This window comes from Colletotrichum tamarilloi, assembly GCF_030869305.1.
Source record: "Colletotrichum tamarilloi strain Tom-12 chromosome Unknown Scaffold_61.1, whole genome shotgun sequence".
Classification (NCBI taxonomy): domain Eukaryota; kingdom Fungi; phylum Ascomycota; class Sordariomycetes; order Glomerellales; family Glomerellaceae; genus Colletotrichum; species Colletotrichum tamarilloi.
In genome coordinates, this window is record NW_026849443.1 from 24,933 (window position 1) to 44,986 (window position 20,054).

Below are 20,054 nucleotides of genomic sequence, written 5' to 3' on the forward strand. Positions count from 1 at the left end.
CCAAGGCTCAAGCTGCGCGAAGCTCCGGCGTCGTCGCGATCTGAGTTTAGTGAGGTGCTCTGCTCTTTTTTGTGCCCAATATTGGTTGTCCTGGACCTTTCGACTGCGACCTGTCTGTCGCCCATCCTTTGACGTCGTTTCTTCTGTTCCCATTACTATGGTGATTTGGGCAAGGAAACGCAGACCAAAATGGACGGAGACTGGGACGAGGTACGTTGAAGCTCATCGTCACCCCTCAATGCCTGTTGCGACGCACCTTCGTCGTAAGCCTCGCATCTCTTCTCGTCTTGTTCCTAGCTTAGCTTGCGAATATCGCGCGTCTCCTCTGGTAGCCATACCCTGAACTAATCGATTTCATGGCTGATAGGTCGCTCGCATCCCCTTTCCGCCTCCGGGCATCCACGCCGCGGCGACGCCCGTGTCGACCATGACCTTTGACACGGCTCAAGAGCTGCTGTGGACAGGGAACGACTACGTACGAGCCATAGGATTTGATTTTCACCGACGACAAAGACTGATCATGTTCTAGGGCCGCGTCACATCGTTCTACCGCAGCGAGCTTCAGCGCTATACGTCCTTCAAGGCCCATACCTCATCCGACGGCCCGGTTAGACAAATACTCGTCAATGACAAGGGCGTTGTGGTACTTGGATCTCGAGACATCCACATGGCTTCGCGGAAAGGCCCTCCGATATGGCATATAAGGTGCGGGAGCATGAACCTGACCCATTAGAATTCTGCCTAACAGTACAAACGCAGACACGATGATATGAAAGACTTACGATGCATGAGCTTTACGTCCAAAGGGACGTCCGAAATCCTGGTTGCTGGATTCCAGGACACCATGTTTGTGATCGACCTCGCTAAGGGAGAGGTGGTCAAGCAGGTCCGTTCGATGGCGGTATGATAATGAGGACGCCTTGCTGATGAACCCAGGTTCCAACCGCGTATTCATATAAGGTTATGAAGAAAAGCAGATACATATGCGCCGCCACAGAGACCGGCACAGTCAACCTGATCGACGCGGTCAACTTCTCCGTCGTTAAGAGCTGGAACGCCCACTCCGCCTTGATCAGCGATATGGATGCTCAGCATGACTTCATCGTCACTTGCGGCTATTCACTGCGGCAGGGACGAGATTACATGCTCGACCCGTTCTTGAATGTGTTTGATATCAAGAAAATGTCGTCCATGTCGCCTATTCCGTTTCCTGCTGGGGCCGCCTTTGTCAGAATGCACCCAAGAATGTCGACGACCAGCATTGTCATGTCCACAAGTGGCCAGATGCACGTTGTTGACCTGATGAACCCAAACACTAGCAATGTGCGGCAAACCAATACGATGAACTACCTGACCATGTTCGAAATCGCCCCATCTGGCGAAGCCGTGGCTCTGGTAGATGCGGATCATAACATTCACATCTGGGGCTCCCCTTCGAAACTCCGCTTCGTCGATTTTGCCTCTCAAACTGAGTTCGCAACTCCGGAAGAGCCTCTACCTACCACAGAGTGGACTGCCGATACGTTAGTAACGCCTCTCTTTGCTGATTCTGTGACATGTGCCACGATCACTGACCTAGCACCAGACCTCTCAACTCTATTGGCATGCCGCATTACCGGGAGGCGCTGCTGTCCGCCTGGCCAGATCTTCTTTCTGATGTTGGGGCTCCTCCGACCAAACTTGAGCCACAGTTTGTTGCGGGCCTCAAACAGTCCGAATTTGGCCACTATGGACGGAATACACGGGGCCTTCGAAGGAACCAAGTTGAAGATACTCGGAACTTGGACAGAGGAAACGCTTCGGGAATCCTTGCGCCAAAGTTTCTCAGCGAGAAAGCTAGAGAGTTTGCTATGGCTACAGTCGGCAATGCTAGCGGCGACGAAAAGGTTGACGACGCTGCCCATTCTCTGATGCAAATGGAAATCGACCCTACCAAACAAGAATGTCATCCGATGTACCGTAATGTTGAGATCAAGTACAGCAAGTTTGGTGTTGACGACTTTGACTTTGGGTATGTCAGCTTATCGCACTGAAATGGTTTGGCTTGCTAACCTTGCCTAGATTCTACAACAGAACGCAGTACTCTGGACTCGAGATCCATATCGCAAACTCATACGCCAACTCTTTGCTGCAAGTCATGAACTTTACGCCTCTAATTCGAAACATGGCTCTACAACACGCGGCCACTGCGTGTGTTACCGATACTTGTCTGTTATGCGAACTGGGTTTCTTGTTCGACATGCTCCAAAAGGCCGAAGGTTCAATCTGTCAAGCAACCAACATGCTGAAGACACTTAGCCACCACCCTCAATGTCTGTGATTTAATTCTCTCTGTGTCTGCGGCGAATATTGACTGTATCGTAGCCGCCAATCTTGGCCTCCTTGAAGAAGAATCGAATGGCTCTACCTTAACGGTGATGCTGCAGGGACTGACGAGGTTCCTTTTGGAGAAGATTGTCCTGGATTATCGTTCCATGCCGCCTGGCTCGAACATGATGGAGCAGGTTCGTCAAATGCAAGTTGGAAAATGTTGCAGTAGCTGACCGTCTCTAGATGCTCACAACTTCTGCAACGAGTTCGATTCGGTGTATCAACTGCAGGTTCGAATACACTCGTCCTGGATCAAATTTTGTCAACGATCTGATGTATCCGCAAACAACTGGGACAGGGGTAAGTACAAACCACTGTGATCTTCGTCCGTGTTCTCAAATGTGTTGGCTGTCGTCTTCGGATGCTGTAACTCGCATATGGCCAGCTTCGCCGACTGCTTCGCTTCATGATTTGCGGCCGAGGTCCTCCCTTCCTGTTCAAGCGCTAATTGCTCGCAGAAGAACGTTAGCCGGGGTCAGAAAGCGCCGAAAGTGACGTTTTCACAAATCCTGAAGTCAAGTGTCGAGAGAGAAACAACGTCGAAGGGTTGGTGTGGTCGGTGCCAGCGATACCAGACTATCGCAACTCGCAAGACCATCCACAATATCCCCGCCGTCTTCATGCTGAACACAGCAATCGGGAACTCGGAGCAAAGGCGTTATTGGTCGACACCCGGATTCCTTCCGGAAGAAATTGGCGTCATAGTAGACCACGGCCAGTTCTTCTGTTATGAGGGAGAGGATCTAAAACTCCACCTACAGCGCGGTATTCACAACATAACGGTGTATTCGCTAGTGGGCATGGCTATGAATATTGACCCAGGTCCGGGTCAAAAGCCTCATCTGGTCGCAATGGCCAACGGTACGTTATCCTCGTTGCTTGTGAAGTGGCGATGCTGACAAGTCCAAGTTGCCCATTCTCAGCCAACCGCCCCGGCTACAAGTCAATGGCATTTGTTCAATGACTTCCTAGTTCGGTCTGTGAGCACCGAGGAAGCCCTTTCGTTCCATCCGCCGTGGAAGACACCCTCGGTAATTGCTTTCCAGATCAAGGAGGCAAATAACAAGATCGATATGGACTGGAAGAAGAATATTGATACTTCCCTCCTTTACGAAGATAACAAGTTGGTTCCCTCCCTGAATGTGCCGTCATAGGTAGCCTGCTGACCCATTAAGCCCTCATAACGACGGAAAGACGTACCGAGCGCTCGATTCGGCGAGTGAAAGACCCGGGCCAGAGAGCATCGTCGCTTTAGACACGGAGTTCGTCGCCGTCCGTCAGCCCGAAATCGAGATGAACTCCGACGGCGAAAGAGAGACAATTCGGCCGATCGTGTACGCCCTAGCCAGAGCTTCCGTCGTCCGGGGACAAGGAGAGGACGAAGGTCTGCCGTTCATCGACGACTACATCTCGATTAGAGAACCCATTGTTGATTATCTGACATCGTACTCGGGTATTACTCACGATGATCTGGATCCCCGCATATCCAAGCACAATCTTGTGCCGCTGAAGGTTGCCTACAAGAAGCTTTGGATCCTGCTAAACCTAGGCTGCAAGTTCCTCGGTCATGGCCTCAAACAGGATTTCAGAGTAATCAACATACACATACCGAAGTCCCAGGTCATCGACACGATCGATCTGTTCTTCTTGAAGTCTCGTCTTCGGAAGCTCTCGCTGGCTTTCTTGGCTTGGTACTTGCTGAAGGAAGATATCCAGCTGGAGACTCACGACTCGATCGAGGATGCTCGGACAGCTTTGAAGCTCTACCGAAAGTATTTGGAGTTCGAAGATGCAGGTATCCTGGAACCGATGCTTCAAGATATCTATCGAGGCGGGCGAGACGTCAACTTCCGGCCGCCTGCTAGGAGCGGACAGGCCGCTGATGTCCAGAGAACAGACACGCCTCCCCCCTTACCCAACGAGGCACCCTCTACGCCGGGGGCTCCGGGAGGTGGAACGTCAAGTGGCGGCTTCGGGGCGGGCTCAACTTGGACACCAGGAAAGGGTTCGCCTCTTCGGTGAGGGGGTCGAAACAACGCTGAGGGCTCATCGGTAGCAGAGCTGGTTTGGAAGACGCTTCTTTCAACTTTGTTAGACAGCAGTATCAATAGAACAGCAAATCCTCTTAGTGATGATCGTCCCTTTGATTGTGGTCCTTGTTACTGTCTAGCGGTGGTTCTGCCGATGATCATCAATCTTGTGCCGCAAACTATGGTTCGCTGATTCTAGGTGACGAGTCTTTGTTGACAGAGAGAATCGAGGACCAACTTTACAGAGCTTGAAGCCAGAGGAGCTACGCGCTGTTCCTGGACGAGGTAGGCGGCAGGCTCAATCCTAATTCCGGGGAAGGCATCGCCGCTACGATGAGCAACCACGATGCCGCGGCGCAAGGGAATGAGCTCAAATTACACCAAAAGGAAGCTGGAAGCCTTGAGAGTACTTTGTAACCAATTTTGCATACACCTCGATGCACGCTGCGACACGCCGCGATGGTTTCTTTCGACGAAGGATGGCATCCCGTGGCCGAATCCGACCTATTCCTTCGGCTACCTCAACCGCACGGCAATGCGCGGGCACAATCAGCCATCAAAATATCCCAATCGATCTAGTCCATCTTTTAAACCTATTTCAACGACAATATCTCATCTGCGCGGCGACCATTCGATGCCACGAGCCAGAAATCGACGATTCTCAGCCGGCTCTCGATGTCCTCTCGACTACAACCGCCAATTCCACCCTCGACGCGGTATCTCTCGCCACAACAGACCGTTTTTCATCGGTAAAACTTGCACATAGGTTTGAATAGACATAATAAAGACAATTGTATGGTTTTAATTTCTTCATATTGGATTGCGCCTCCGTCATCCCATCTATTATACCATTTTTCTTCCATCTGACAGTCCAGACGCGCTGTCCCAATTGGGCCTAGCGGGTACCTGGGTACAGACGCTACACCATATTAGGCCTGATTCTCAGCCCTACCAGTCGTTTTTGCAACCACCCCCTCAGGGGGTGAGCCATTCTGGCCAATCAGGTGTTACTGATCTGGGTGCACTGTCCGTCTACTTCTACCTCTCCTCCTCGAACCGCCCCCAAACCTCCTTCTTCCTTTCCTCTTCACGGTTTGATCGTTTGATGCTCTAGCTTTGCTACGATGACTTCTTTCTGCTTCTCGCCTGCTTCGGCTGCCGCCCGCCCGTCTGAGACCGGTCCGCAGTCCAGGGTTCAAGTCCCTGCCCCCGTTAACGCCAGCACCTTCGTGGCCTCGCTCGGTTCCTTCCTCCGCCGCGTCCCTCGTCTTCTCGCAGCCGCCGTCACAAGCGCTGTCCGCCCGATCCTGTAACTATTCACATCTTCAGCCTCTCTGGGTCTTTTGTCTTCTTGGTAGCTAATCAGTCTTCTCTAGCCGGTACATCGGTACCCCGACACCCCCCGCGATGCTTGCCCGTAGCTCGTCTTCTCGTCAACCCCAGACTGGAGCTACCCGGCCCTCGATCACGGTGTCGTCCTCTCTTGGTAAGTCCTCTTCTGGGGGCTTTTGTTCTCTGTTTACGGAGCCTGTTGTGCACGTAACCACTCCTCCTCCCCGTGGGCCTCCGCATGGATGGACCCTGAGTATGTCCCATTACTTAGGGCCGGAATCCCGGATCAGTCCTTCTTCGGTCGGTTCTCCTTTGGTCAGGTCTCCTTCGCCATCGGTTGGTTCTGCGTTTACGGCTCCTGTTGGACCTGTTTGCACTCCTCCCGGTCGGTCCCCGCATGGCTTCACCCTGAGTATGTCCCATTACTTAGGTCCTGAGTCCCGGGTTGGTCCTCTGCCTTTGGAAGGTTCCTCGCCTTCGCTTGGAACTGTGGTTACGGAGCCTGTTGGTCCTGTTTGCACTCCTCCCCGTTTGTCTCCGCGTGCCTTCACTCTCAGTATGTCCCATTACTTTGAGTCGGTTCCCCGGGCCAGTCCTTCGTCTTCGGTTCGCTCTGCTTCATCTGGTTCTCCAGGATCTGGTTCGGTTTCCGTTTCCAACCTGGAGGATCCGTTTGTGGACGACGCCGCTGACCCTGCTCTGGCTTCGCCAACCCGTCCTTTGGTTTCGCCCATCAGACCTCCTCCTGACTTTGAACAGTTGATGGCCTTTGCCGACCGGCAAATCAACCTGGCCCGCGCTTACACCGCTAAGCGTCGACCTGCCCCCGTCGCTGTTCCTGCTCCCAAGACTCCGGAGCCAAGGACCCCGGAGCAAAGGATTCTAAGGACTCCGGAGCCCTGGACGCTTTCGTCTATGACTTCCTCGCCTTCGGTGGATGCCCCCGTTGAGGAGTCTGGCTCGCTGTTCCGTGATCCGGTTGACCCGCCTTGTACGCCTCCGCCTCGTACTCCTCCTCCTCGTGAGATGGATACCCTGGACCGCAGCGTTGAACGGCAACGGCTCCGGGCCCGCGAGCTCAGCGCAGAGGCCAAGGCGAAGTTTGCGCAAATCCGGGCTCTCCTGTCGGATTGGCCTGCTCCCCAGAGGCGGTACGCGCCCTCTCACGACTACAGCACAGACTCGCCTACGCCGCACACCATCTCCAACTGGGACTCGACCTTGGAAGAGGATCGGGTTTCGCAATACTCCTGGACCAAGGGCGCCTTCCCTGTCGCCTCTCCTGAGCTCCCTGGAGCTCTCGCAGAGTGGGATTCGCCGGCCGCCTCCCCTGTGTATTCTGGATCCCCTGTCGCTTCTTCCTCTGGTTCTGTTGGCTCGTCTGGTTCCGTTGGCTCGTCTGGTTCCGCTGGCTCGTCTGGTTCTGCTGGATCATCTGGATTATCTGGTTCTTCCGGCTCTCCTGGTTCATCTGGTTCCACTGGCTCTTCTGGATCTGGTGGCTCCTCTGGGTACTGTGCGTCCCCCGGATCTACCGGATCTTTCGGTACTTCCAGCTTTTTTGGGTCCCCTGGTTCTTCTGGTTCTGCCGAGGAATCTGGATCGATCTCTTCCTTGCTGGAGCTTTATGGTCCTCGTTCGCCCGTGCCTGCGCCTGTTCCCGAGCCCGTTCCTACGCCTGAGCCTGAGTTTGACCTGGTCACGTCCACGATCACGACCCAGCCCAAGGGTATGAAGGTAGTCACCCTCAAGATCACCCGCCGCGTTCCTCGGGTTAGGTCTTAGGCCCTAGGTCCTTTTTGGCTCCTTCTTCTTGGTTACTGGTCTTGGTTACTGGTCTTGGTTACTGGTCTTGGTTACTGGTCCTGGTTACTGATCTTGTTTTGTGCTTGTTTTTGTTTTCTTTTTTCTCACCCCCCACTCTCGTTCGCCCCCCCTTTTGGTCAGCTAACTTCGATAGGTCCCTCGTTCGGGAGGGTCATTGTACTCCCGCTCTTATGATCTAACTTCCATCTCATCTATCTATCTATCTACTATATATCTCAATATGCTTGCTACATAGAATGTCTCAGCAATATCTGTAAGTCTCCCCATCCAACCCTAAGCTGTCACCGTCCACTAACTTTGAGTATGCAAACTTAGATCCGACCATCAAACTCATCATCATGGTAAGCTTCCCTCCCTTCTCTACTCCAAATTTGCTTGAACTGATATCCCTTCATTTAGACACAATTTCCCGGACTCGGGAGAGTAGTCTTGGTCATCATGGTAAGTAAGCCTTTGGTCCTTCTTTGTCCCAATGAGCTTATACTAACTCTCAACAATCTTCGACAGGTGCTATGGTAATCGTCAAAACAAGGTTGAACAACATGGCAAGTCATTCATTCCTTTCTGTTTCTGTGATTTCAACTAATTTCCATTCAACCTCGACACACTTTGCGGCAAGAGTCAAACGCATAATGTAAGCACACCCTTTCATGCTGTCTCGATATCATTGTCTAATGTAATCGACATGTCCATAGGAAACGATTTCACTTCATCGCCATAGGTCTAAGGCATTCATTTGGTATCTGGACCTGTACCAACCAAGCTACATGGCAGATACTCTGCTCAGTGCTGACGTGACTACTTTGCCGGCTGCTATTATTCCTCCTCTGCCTGCCCCTATTGCACTGTTCCACCCAAGCCACTATCGTGACGTGGTCCATTCAGACGTGTAGGTGCCAACTTGATGCTTGAAGCTGCAGTCTGCTACAGTTCGTGACTGTGCCTTTTGACAACAACAGTGAACCTTCCCGCTCTAGCTGCGTTTTGAGGTATGGCTGCGGGCCTCAAGCTTGTGTCGGGATTGTGAAGTAGTGGGGCCACTCTCGGGCGCAATGAAGATGTTGAGTAGCTTCTTATCAGCCAGAGAAGTCTTTTCTCCTCCACTCTGCGAGCTGCTTCTGTCGTATCACATCATCGGCGTTGTCAAGACCTTTGTTCTTGTCGCAGAATCACGGGTGAATAGCGCTATACGCGCCATCAGAGCCGAAGGCAGGTCACAGTGAGGTCCCCGACACATGGAGGCATACTAGCGTGGTGAGATCTGGTTCCCATTACGGCGGGGAAACGAGCGAGTTCGAGTTGAGATGAGGTGTTGCAGGTGCTCATCAGCTGCAATGCTGGGGTCCACTGCTAGATCACTATGACATCCCAGGCGCCCTCTCTCCAAGTTTTGGTCACCTGGAGGTGATCTGTGAAGATCTAAGACAAAGACTGCGTACTGCGATTGCAATGGAGTTCCCCCGTCTGATGTGTATGTAATTCGCTAGTGTTGTTACATTCATTGTGTAGTACCTCGCCAGATAGCCCTCACTTGCGTTTCCAAGAGAGCGATGTGGCACTATGGGAGACCAAGGACAATATCTACACAGTACATGCGAGCTTCCAAGGCGACTGAGTGATCCCCCAGACATCGTGAACGACAGCGCCATGCTGTACCTCCTCGATTGGGTTCCATGTTCTATGATCTCCGATTTACGTAGTTTGACCTAGTGCTTGGGATAGCTCGGCGGGTCCTTGAGGTCTGCTCTGCACCGTCCTTGGTATAATAAACATTGTGAGACCGGGGCTTCCAATAGGGAAGGTACGTTACCGACACCCAGTTGTACCGTTATCGAGACAGAATGGTGTGGGTGATGATGCAATGCCTGGCACTCCAAACCCTTCATCAAATACGGAACATCACTAATGTGCAGCAATTCGGAAATTCCTCACGGCAGAACAGTACAATCAAGTAGGCAGAGTCAAGGATATGATGTAATGAAGGCGCAAAATCGACCTTGGCCATCAAATGTTGTCATAAGGTCTAATCGACACTTTACCGAGCCAAGTTACCGTAGAAGGGGGGGGGGATACCTCAACATCAGCATGACCCATCCTGGGCTGCCTCCCTACCAAGAAGCGAGCCGCAAGAAGCGATGGCATCACAACATAACCGAGCCATGAACCGCTGGATGATGAGGCTCGGGCTAGGCTATGATCTATTCATGTTTGAGGCCCTCCACTCTCCTTTCCGGAGGAGCCCATTCCGGGTCTGGAAAAGCCCGCATCTCTCAAAAGCCTGGATCACGGCCGGGCTTTAGAGTCTCAAGCCGAGATGATGAGAATGAGCGAGGGTTTTCGGCTTAAGGATATGAAATGTGCGGGAGCGGCCGGGTTGTGACGGGGGTGGGGTCAATCGATTGGATGAGATTGAGAGACTGTGATTACCACGGTGACTGGTCTAGATAGAACAGCAAACAAGGGAGAAGACGAAGTCCATCTTGGGTGTTATTAGTGATGATGCCTGATCTGGCTCGCCAGGATGTCATCCCACGTTTCCAAGAAGATGATTTGCGAGGGGGCTGGTTGACGATACTGCGACTCTGCTAGTCCATGAATATGAGCTCTGCGATAACCGAGCTGAAGTGCCATCCCGGCTTCTCAGGGTCGAGTAGCCGGAATACGGAAGATCCCTTTTGGGACGCTTCGTGCTATCGGTGTACGGATACGTAGTGCGGCTCATCAAATATGCAAGTTCAATCTTGTCAAACCAAGGGTCCGAGACAGATTGTGTAGTGTACGATGTACGAATAGACAAGCAAGCGGTCAGCAGCATCGGAACCACGCCCGGTGGATGGGGTCATATCGTGCATCCCCATTCCACTTCTTCTTGGGACGGACAAGCGTCATCCCGCGGGATGGAGGGGCCGCGCATGGAAGTGAGCGCTAGAATGTTTGCTCGGTTGGGAAGACGGGGCGGTACCTGAGGTTCCTGACATTTCCGCCCCAGGGAATAGAAGGCCGAGGTGCATATTCCATGTTATTGATTTGGTTCCTTTTTGGAAGAAGCAGATTGACTCATTGACACAGATGCCGTTTCGCGTTTCCGGACCGGGGATGGTGAGCTCGGATTCATTCGGGACGAATTTCCGGCAAATGGATGGATCGTGGAACTGCTGATACCAACCAGCAGAGAGGAACTGCAAGTAGAGAGCAGGAGAGCAAGGGACCGTGGTTTTTCCACCAGTGCCGTGGCGGGTTACCGAGCTTTCGGGAATAACAGCAAAGTGGCGCACGAGCGTTGGCTTGCCAAATTAGACCCTAGGAAGGCCAAGGATACGCAAGTGAGAACGTGAAGCTATCTCGCTCGCGTCTTCGCTTTTACGGCGAAAATGTTGAAGACGCCGATATGAGCCAAGAAAGAGAGGCTTGTGCGGTGTTTTCTTTCAATCAATGAAATCTGATTCGTGTCTGTTCGGAGGGGGATCTTCCCTAATGTCTTGAACCGCGACTTTCCGTTGCGGCATCGGCACATTTCGTTCAAACTTGTTGGCTAGCCATAGCCGAATTATCGTGGACGGACAGGATAGAGTTTGGAGGTTCTGCCAGATTGCAAGGGATGGCTGGCCCAAGGCGTTGGTATGGCTGCGTCGTCCGTATCTTCCAGCGGTTGAGGGCCGAGGGTGGCTCGCCGTTGCAGACGATGCCGCTTCGTTGGGGACCAAATTGGATGGATGCTGCAGGGCTGCGGTAGCTCAACAGCTTCACATGTCTTCTGCTTGAGCTCGAGCTCGAACATGGAAATGTGGGAGATGATACGGGAATAAGGTCTTTGGGGTAGAAGGAGCTTATCAGAGTTAGCACTAGTAGCGGTAGTCCGTACGCTGACTGCCAGAGAGACAATAAGCCCAATATCTTGAGCGAGCTCAGTGGTTCCCAATTCCAACAAGATACCTCTCGGTAAGACATGGCGGGCTGAAGGGGAGCCGGTATGGCCCCAACGGACGGATCCAACGAGGCGTATGGCATTTTGACGTCGTTTCGGTGAGGCAAGGTGAGTCGAGGGCAAGTGGCGAGGGTGTCAAACCAATCATGTTGCTCTGTCAAGCTGTGACGAAATAAGACGACCCAAGTGGATAGTATGGTGCATGAGATACGGGGGCAGCATAGAGGCTATTCGAGCCCAGCCAGTCTTGAGAGCTGGAATTAAAACCATTTGCGGGAGTCGGGACAGGTCTCCTCACACGCGAATCCCGGCGCCAAGTGCGCTTGTTTGGCAAGCACAGGGGAGCGAAACTAGGTAGCTACGTCACCCCATGGCGTCTATCTGTGGGAAGGAGCCCAAGTTTGATGCTCTGCTTCCTCTCCAGCTTCCACTCCGGGGGGAGAAGTATCAGGCAAGAAAGACTGATTTGGTGATACAAAGGAAACCATGGCTATTGCCTCACGGGATGAGAGCGTGACTGCTTGTCCAAGGTCTTGCCGGTTAGGGAGGTACACTACGTAGTAGGTAAGGTACCTGTGGTGAAGCTGCCCTGGCCTGGAGGTCATCAAGTGACCCAAGCACAAGCAAGCTCTTATCGATACCGGGCACGTGTAAGGTTACATAAGCGGATTAACTGGGTCTTTCGCCCATGGAGCGTATCGTGGTCCGTGCATATCCACTACCCCGCATTCCTGCAGCAGGTGGCAGCGAGCAGTTCGCAGGCCAGTCCCAGACGAGAACAGCGCTCTATGCAAATCCGTCCCATCTGCCAGACGTCTTTTTACAGTCTCTCCTATGCTCTTTTTTGAATTCATAGCTCGCTGCGATGGCGAGTGACCTTTACCCCAACTTTGATCAAGTACCTCGACCAAATGCAACGGCTTCATCGGCATCGTCGGGGCTTTCTCGTCTGGCCTCGGGAGGACGAAGGGAAAGCCAAACGAGCAGCCAAGGAGCAAGGGAGCTGGTCGCTTCTTGTTCGGATGCGATACCAAACACAGGGAACGGTATCAACATCCAAAACCTATTGCACCACAGGAATTAGAAGACGACAATGAAATGCATGGTAATCCATCCAATTTGAAGACCATCTGCTTTGGTTCTTCCACCGCTTCTCATTCTCCCGCCCGAGTATTCAATCGCCTCGGCCACCACGCGCTACATGATTGGCACGCCATCTATCAGCCATCCATCTCTTCTTCATCCGCGGCGTTTCCCTTGTCCGTATTGACGCGGAGCAATCCAAGCCATCTCGAAAGGCACAACCAGCCTTCTCTGTCACGGTCTGAGTACCTAACTACTCGAACATGGCTGCTGCTGCCCCGATTCACCTCAGTCACGCTGGCAAACCCCCGCCAGTCTAACAGCCCGAGGTCAGCCAACGATCGACACCCGTTTCATTACTGTCGTGCCGTCATCCAAGCCCAGGCGAAGCCAGGCACCGTCTCACCCGGTGTCTACCGCCAATAGGTATAACTCTTAGCAAGCAAGGCAAGGCATGTCACAACTCGCGGAAAGACAGATACGGTCCAAGAAGGCTCGACTGCACAAGGGGTTGCATTCTCCCACGGCGCAAACATAGCCGCCGCCTACCTTGAGCAGCTCGCGGTCGCAGTGGTTCGTTCCGCTCCAATCTGCTCAGATTGTCAGGAGATTTCCTCTCCTGATGGCGCCCACGGTGACGTTTCTAATGTCGGACATGTCAATGTTCCCCTCAACACCAAACACCCACCGATGTGCATGTCGTCCCGATTACCTCCATCCAGATTGCCCAGCTTTCAATTTACTGCAGCCCAAGGCAGGTCGAAGGATGTTCCCGAGATTCGAGCGATTCCCCAGGTATCCAGCCATTCCACCCTGTAACCTGTCCCATCCCATCCATCCATCCATTCATCCATCCATCCAGCTCTCTAGCACTCTAGGTACGACTACATAGTACTTGGACAAGAACGGGCCAGCCACGCCCCCCTCATTGCCTCCGACACGTTGATGGATGAGGTGTGCCGAAACCATTCAACCCCGCATCCGGACGGCACCAGACAGACGCGACAGACAATGCGCCTGGCTTCGCAACCACGGCCTCTTGGTGAAATCCCCAACTCCTCATTGGCTCGTTACCTCCCCAAGCCAGGGACAACGCCGCTTGGATGGGAGGGTGGGAAGCTTTGAGTCGTACTGTAGTCTACCTCTCGTCGCTGGAGCTTGAGGAGGGGGGCTGGCATGTCTCTCTGTCTTTGCTGGCTAATACCTCGTAGTCCAATGGTCGACTGACCGACCGACCGACTGTGACCCTGTGTGTGTGAACTGGCATACCGACAATGCCTTCCATGTACTGGGTAGAGAGGTACTTGTCTGGTCATCAACACCAAGTATCTCTCTCCTCCATGCCGTCTCGGACACCAGGATCAGCCAAGGTAAGTGGCACAAGGCATGTGTCTCTCTCATAAATATATCGACACCATAGCCTCGACTCCGCACGAGATGCCCATCTCTCACACCATCCATACTTTTTGTCTGTTCCGTACCAAGGTACTGCACTCATCGCTCTCGTCCACCCGTCCCTTTTGAGACGTTAAAGCTACCTATACGCATCTCGATCAACTGGGAAGCATCGGTCCTCCTCCAAACAACACACAGAAGCAAGGCTATTGCTGGAATCGATCAACGGCTTCCAATCCGCCTTCCTCTACTAGCCCAACTGGGAGCAGCTACTGCCGAACGTTGATCGTCCCGAGAAGCACCTGACATCTTGAACCACCTAACCTACCGTCAACTCCCGAAGGAAACCATCCTTCCACGAGCAAAGAAGGAATTACTTGGACTCGTCTCTACCTTACGGGCCACCGCATCCTCACAAACTTTGTGACTACCTATCTTACCGTCTACCTCTCTCTTGCTACAACTTGCTTATTTGCTTGCTCGTCCGACTCATCTTTCTCTCGACCTTCACCCTCTCCTCTCTGACCCCAAAGCAAGCCATAAACCCAACCCCGCCTTCCTCTCCTCTTACTACTTCAGCATTTCCCCAACGCCAGCACGCGACCTCGAATCGAACTTGAGTCTTTGTGCAGAGCCATTGCGACGCTTGTCTAACACTCTGATACCCTATATCGACTGCAAAACGTCAAACCATTAGCTGTACGATAACCAACCCATCCAACAAGACATCTCTTCCCTTGGTAAGTCAAAACGTTCGAGCCAACGTCGTTCTTCTCTCAATGTGTCTCGAAAGCTTTCATTGGGGACGCGAGGCGTTCAACAAGGGCGTTTGAGCTAATCCCGTCTCTCTTCTCTGCCATCCCCCTCAACCCCAACCCCGCTGCGGCTTTGCTCTTTGCAGACGACCCGGCATTCTTCTGCCAATCTACCCTACCTGGCTCTGCATAGTGTGCAAGTCCGAGACCCTTGCACATCTACAGCTCGAAGCTCTACTAGCTCCAGCTCCAGCTCCAGCCCAAGCCGGCACCTTTCACTTGTGATCCACCTTCTTCCGCCTTACACCAAACCCACCTTGCCTTGCGTCTTACTCTCCTCCGTCTCCCCTCCTTCACTGGCCCAAGTCATCTCCGGCCTAGTGCGGAACACCCTCCTCTTCCTACCCCCCGTCATTGAACCTCTCCTCCACTTACATGGGAAGCGGAACACCTCAACCACGGCTGCATCCACCCGGAGCTACCCCCCGTCCCTATCTTTTCCGATGACATACCCCCGCCCCCACCGCCTCATCTTCCAGGCCGATGAGACCCGGGACCGTCACCTCGGTCACTGCCTCTAGTTCCGCCGGATGCCCAGCCCTTGTCTCGTTCTGCATCTACTCTACGCCGAAGCCTACGCACTTGCACTACACCACTCATCTGCATACCCTGTCCAACGTGCGCCCGTTTCTGCATGTGGGACTTGCCGTAGCCCAAATGTGGAATTGCGTCTTTGCGTCCCGTCTCATGCTTTTGTTGGACCCCCACCGGATCTGGTCCTCGTTCAAACTGACCGGGGGGTTGACTTAACATTGGTATTTGACAGGCACGGAAGAACGAGGGAGCTCTCTCATACTATAAAGCTACCTGTGAAACCTCTTGGATCGAACGTTGGCTAACTAGTGTCCTCTCTTCTTCTCTTTGACAGCTTCTCTACCTCCCAACCTAGCTCTTCGACTGTCTACCCGAAGCAGCTATTATTCTCGACGACCTCTTCAACTTGTACCGAGTTGGATACTTGACCATACTGTGATTCAGTCCTACTTACACACCCACCATCATGAGCTCTTCATCCATCAAGCAGGCAGCTGAGGCCGCACGAACTCGCACCTCAGAAGTTCTGAAGGGAGACGGTGCCGCTGTCGCCAATGACTTCCTCCACACTCCTGTCATGAGGGCAGCGTTGCCCTTCATCAACGGCGGTATCAGCGGCATGGTAGCCACCTCTGTTATTCAGCCCGTCGACATGATCAAGGTCCGCATCCAGCTCGCTGGAGAGGGTGTTGCCGGAGGACCCAAGCCTACACCATTGTCAGTCACCCGGGAAATTCTTGCTAGCGGAAAGGCCCTCGACCTCTACACCGGTCTGTCGGCCGGCCTCCTGCGCCAAGCTGTCTACACAACGGCCCGCTTGGGCTTCTTTGACACCTTTATGGGCAAGCTCGGCCAACGCGCCAAAGAGCAGGGGAACGCTATTGGCTTCAAGGAACGTGCCACCGCAGGCCTCGCAGCCGGAGGTCTTGCCGCCATGATTGGAAATCCTGCCGACCTTGCCCTCATCCGCATGCAGAGTGACGGACTGAAGCCCCTTGCTGAGCGCAAGAACTACAAGAGTGTCATCGACGCTCTCTCAAGCATTGCAAAGTCTGAAGGTGTTGCCGCTCTCTGGGCCGGTGCCGCCCCCACGGTCGTCCGTGCTATGGCTCTCAACTTTGGTCAGCTCGCCTTCTTCAGCGAGGCCAAGGTGCAGCTCAAGCAGAATACGCAGCTGTCCTCTCAAGTTCAGACTCTCACCGCCAGCGCCATTGCCGGATTCTTCGCCAGTTTCTTCTCTTTGCCCTTCGACTTCGTCAAGACCCGCCTACAGAAGCAGTCCAAGGGACCCGATGGCAAGCTTCCGTACAAGTCAATGGCCGACTGCTTTGCCAAGGTCGCTAAGCAGGAGGGCGTTATGCGCTTCTACCGCGGTTTCGGTACCTACTACGTCCGCATTGCTCCCCATGCGTAAGTGGACCATCTCAACCCCGTGTGCCCGTGTTTTAGGTACCTTGTTTGTGTGCTAACAATAGTGCGTTTCCAACAGAATGGTAACACTCATCGTTGCCGACTACCTTGGCTTCATCACCAAATAGACGGAATACGAATAGCACGAACGACACGAACGAGAGTCTCATTCAATCGCCGGCGCCCACGAGGTTTCAGTCGTCTCGAATATTTCTTGTGGCTGGAGTGTAGTAGAGCATAGCCTCCCCTCTGAGCCAATTGGGCATCGCATTCTGATTAGTCATTCTCAATGACTTGGCGCTCTTGGTGTTATTGCAAGTTGGGTTTTCTTGGAGGTAAATAGTATTGCGTTTTGGGTTTATATCAATGGTTTGGACAAGGAAACGAGACGAGAGAGAGGCATACAAACGTACATAGCCCCCGCCCGGCCGTTGAAAGGGCATTGACGGGGGTATGACCCCCCACGCTTTTTAGGGGATCAAATAAAGAAGAATTCAGCCATGTCTGCGTGTCTCTTGGTGAATCTGCATGTTTGTGTGTGCCTGCGCATGTGAAACTTTTTTCTGTTTTTTTGAGAGCGGGTGGGGGGTTGAGTACCAATGACGGTGTTTGTGTGTTCCTCAACATTGTCTGTGTGAGCCAGTGGCATGCCTTTGGTGAGATTCTGGTCTGAGCGGATCAACCATTAGAGGCAGATGTTTATCTAAGCTCACCTGTAGAGTGAGTCCCAGCAGAGAGGCTGAGGTGTGCAGAGCCAGTCTCCTTGGTCCACTTGGTCTCACCGAGCTCACCAGTTGAGGTGTGTGTGCGTGTATGTATGTGACATCTTTCATCATATCCATGTGGCTCTTTGGCCAACTCAACGTTCATGTCTGGGGTACAAGCTAAACATGTACGGCCGTTGAAGGATGCATGTGAATTAAATACCCTTCCGAGAGTTCAATCTGAGCACTTGATAAATCCCCAAGGGGAACATTTTGATCGTCTCTGGAAAATCAAAAGCGTGCTGGAATTATTAAAGTCTTTCTTTGTGTATACCGCCATTTGCCATTTCGCCTGCCCTTTCTTATCTGCAAAGAAGTGCCGAACCAAAACCCTGGATATCAGAGGCTGGATTGGCATTCAGCCAGCCACCTGATGCTTTTTTCAAAAGAATCACCCAACCCGGGCGGGGCCATCCCATCACTGTAATCCTCCCGTCCATGTCCTGCCCAGGCCCGTTGAAGACCTCATTTGTAGTACGCCTTATCCGTTGTCAAAACACGCATCCTCCCTTCGCTTCGCTCCTAGTCGTGACCCGGCTTGCTTGTCAACGTTGGGTGTATGACCAGTTCATCTCCTTAGAGTTCATGAATCAAACGGAATGATGTCCAGATCCACGTAGCCAGCCTGGTCAACCTACTCCTGGCTGGCACTGAGGTCCGGATTCTTCTCCCACAGGTTGCGGAGGATCGCCGTGATACCCTCGTCTTCCTCTCCACCCACAAGACTCGACCCGCTGAGGCCCTGGACGCCGTTTCCCTCGTGAAGGGCGCGACTGCTCTGATGGTCGTCCCCGTCGGCCTCGTAGCTCGATCCAGCCCCGTTGGTCCGGATGGAATAAGCGCGCGGGGTGACGGGTCTACGGGTGGAGCCGGTGCTGGTGCCGGTGCCGCCCGACGCCGCAGCCAGAGCCGCTTCGTTCAGGCTCGAGTTACGCATATGTTGCCCTCCCGGCGTAACGCCCCCCCGTACCGACGCGGCCTTGCCGTTGCCGTTGGCGGTCCCGTTGCGCGGTATCCGCTGCGTCTTGTTGGCGCGGTTCACCTGCGCGAGGCGGTCCAGCGAACGCACCACGGGGTTCTGAAAGCGGCGGACGCTGAGGTACTCCATCCCTGTCCGTTCCAGCTGCTTCGCGACGCGTGGGTCGCGGCTCGCGCCGCCGTCGTAGCCCGGCCCGCCAATGCCGACCAGGGGGCTCGCGCCCACTGCGCCCACGCCTCCTCCTACTGCCTGGCCCGGCTCAATGACGGAGCTGGCGCGCTGAAGATTGAGCTTCTGCTGCGTTCGCGACTTTTCGGCGGGCGGGGCGAATCGCCTTCCCGACCGTGGCGCGAGCGCTGTACCGTCAGTGGTATCGCGGGTTTTGCGAGTCTCTAGAGCACTGTCGCCGTCTTCGTCGTCTGATAATGGCAGATCGCGGTTTCTTCCTTGGCGTCCGGACCCCGAGGACTGCGGTCGCCCTCGAGAAGGGTTCTCCTCAGACCGTAAGCTCGCCGGCCCAGGCGTTGGGAGCTGGTAGAAAGATCCTTCGCGCGCCGCACCGGAGCTTCCTGCGTTGACGAATCTCGAAATAAGCTCGTCGCCGGCGCTGCCCGGTAAAGTGCTGACGTTGTGCGAGTCGCCTAGGGTCGAGCCGCGGCCGATGGAGTCGGGGGATGAGGAGTGGCCCCGCCGTGAGACGGATACTGTGTCTGCCGTCATCTTGGGAGGTGCGCCGTGGGAAGGGGTGCGTTGAAGTAATCTCGAGGTTAGGTAGGCCTTGTGCTGTACGGTCTCGCGGTCGGGTGTCGCTGAGACCAGGGGTGATGATTGCGCTGCGGGAGTTTCTGCTCTGGAGTTGTTCGCAGAGTTGCCGGCAGAGTTGCTGGCAGAGTTGCTGGCAGAGTTGCTGGCAGAGTTGCTGGCAGAGTTATTCGCGCTGCTGCTGCCGTCGTCTGGCTTCGCAGAGGCTTGTGTGCTGGCGAGCGATCCTCGTCTTGATAGGTATGGTGAAGCGGATGTGCTGGCGTCGACCCATTCGTCGTCTTGGCCGTCGTTCCCCAAGTCGAAATGTACCTGTGACTTTTGCAACTTGACCTTATTCACGGCCGGATTCGAGCTCGTTCGCTTGAGTTTCTCCACCGACTTGATCTTTGCGGGCTTGTTGACTTCGCCGTGGGATTTGTTCCTCCGTAAGCTCGTCGCGGAGGCGGTTTTGCTGAGGTTCGCGGAGGAGCTGTCGCGGGAGAGTTTCGCTTCAGATTGGACTCGGCGATGGCCAGCTGCGGAGGCGCGATTTCGATCGGGCGAAGGGGATGCTTGTCGGCGGTGATTGTTCAGTTTTGAGGCCGTCGAGCCATGGTGTTTGTGTAGTGCTTTGGAGGAAGGAACGCGTGCATGCAGGCGACCGCCGCCGACAACGTGCTTTTGGGATTTCGAGCGGTGCTGATGATGGTGGTCTCGGTGAGCCTGGTCGCTGTTTGTCGAATCGCTCTCCTGATGATTGAGAGGAGGGCGTCTTGATTGGCTGGGCGCCGAAGATTCATCGCCGTCTCTGTCTCTGTCTCGAACCATGGTTGCTTATTTGACCCC

The 20,054-nt window shown here is 53.9% G+C and overlaps 8 protein-coding genes across 8 annotated transcripts; 5 read left to right on the forward strand and 3 right to left on the reverse strand.

Moving 5' to 3' along the window:
- Nucleotides 1–189: 189 nt before the first annotated feature.
- CTAM01_11359 (PAB-dependent poly(A)-specific ribonuclease subunit PAN2) lies at nt 190–4,392 on the forward strand (the record flags this gene model as incomplete). The annotated part of the gene is made up of 12 exons (XM_060527370.1): nt 190–210; nt 368–475; nt 530–705; nt 760–886; nt 937–1,523; nt 1,586–2,011; nt 2,062–2,312; nt 2,365–2,504; nt 2,554–2,670; nt 2,829–3,231; nt 3,280–3,493; nt 3,546–4,392. The coding sequence occupies 12 exons, from the start codon at nt 190–192 to the stop codon at nt 4,390–4,392; spliced, it is 3,417 nt and encodes a 1,138-aa protein (XP_060377940.1).
- Nucleotides 4,393–5,524: 1,132 nt separating this feature from the next.
- CTAM01_11360 (uncharacterized protein) lies at nt 5,525–7,517 on the forward strand (the record flags this gene model as incomplete). Its single annotated transcript, XM_060527371.1, has 3 exons — nt 5,525–5,709; nt 5,777–5,886; nt 6,004–7,517. 3 exons carry the CDS (start codon nt 5,525–5,527, stop codon nt 7,515–7,517), a joined length of 1,809 nt encoding a protein of 602 aa, XP_060377941.1.
- A 380-nt stretch (nt 7,518–7,897) lies between these two features.
- On the forward strand, nt 7,898–8,782 carry CTAM01_11361 (uncharacterized protein; the record flags this gene model as incomplete). The annotated part of the gene is made up of 5 exons (XM_060527372.1): nt 7,898–7,900; nt 7,959–8,004; nt 8,067–8,193; nt 8,255–8,353; nt 8,644–8,782. 5 exons carry the CDS (start codon nt 7,898–7,900, stop codon nt 8,780–8,782), a joined length of 414 nt encoding a protein of 137 aa, XP_060377942.1.
- A 483-nt stretch (nt 8,783–9,265) lies between these two features.
- Nucleotides 9,266–9,445, reverse strand: CTAM01_11362 (uncharacterized protein; the record flags this gene model as incomplete). The annotated part of the gene is made up of 1 exon (XM_060527373.1): nt 9,266–9,445. One exon carries the CDS (start codon nt 9,443–9,445, stop codon nt 9,266–9,268), a length of 180 nt encoding a protein of 59 aa, XP_060377943.1.
- A 1,633-nt stretch (nt 9,446–11,078) lies between these two features.
- On the reverse strand, nt 11,079–11,567 carry CTAM01_11363 (uncharacterized protein; the record flags this gene model as incomplete). The annotated part of the gene is made up of 1 exon (XM_060527374.1): nt 11,079–11,567. The coding sequence occupies one exon, from the start codon at nt 11,565–11,567 to the stop codon at nt 11,079–11,081; it is 489 nt and encodes a 162-aa protein (XP_060377944.1).
- A 1,622-nt stretch (nt 11,568–13,189) lies between these two features.
- CTAM01_11364 (uncharacterized protein) lies at nt 13,190–13,459 on the forward strand (the record flags this gene model as incomplete). Its single annotated transcript, XM_060527375.1, has 1 exon — nt 13,190–13,459. One exon carries the CDS (start codon nt 13,190–13,192, stop codon nt 13,457–13,459), a length of 270 nt encoding a protein of 89 aa, XP_060377945.1.
- A 2,318-nt stretch (nt 13,460–15,777) lies between these two features.
- On the forward strand, nt 15,778–16,849 carry CTAM01_11365 (mitochondrial 2-oxoglutarate/malate carrier protein; the record flags this gene model as incomplete). The annotated part of the gene is made up of 2 exons (XM_060527376.1): nt 15,778–16,721; nt 16,801–16,849. The coding sequence occupies 2 exons, from the start codon at nt 15,778–15,780 to the stop codon at nt 16,847–16,849; spliced, it is 993 nt and encodes a 330-aa protein (XP_060377946.1).
- A 1,270-nt stretch (nt 16,850–18,119) lies between these two features.
- On the reverse strand, nt 18,120–20,036 carry CTAM01_11366 (uncharacterized protein; the record flags this gene model as incomplete). The annotated part of the gene is made up of 1 exon (XM_060527377.1): nt 18,120–20,036. The coding sequence occupies one exon, from the start codon at nt 20,034–20,036 to the stop codon at nt 18,120–18,122; it is 1,917 nt and encodes a 638-aa protein (XP_060377947.1).
- Nucleotides 20,037–20,054: the final 18 nt, after the last annotated feature.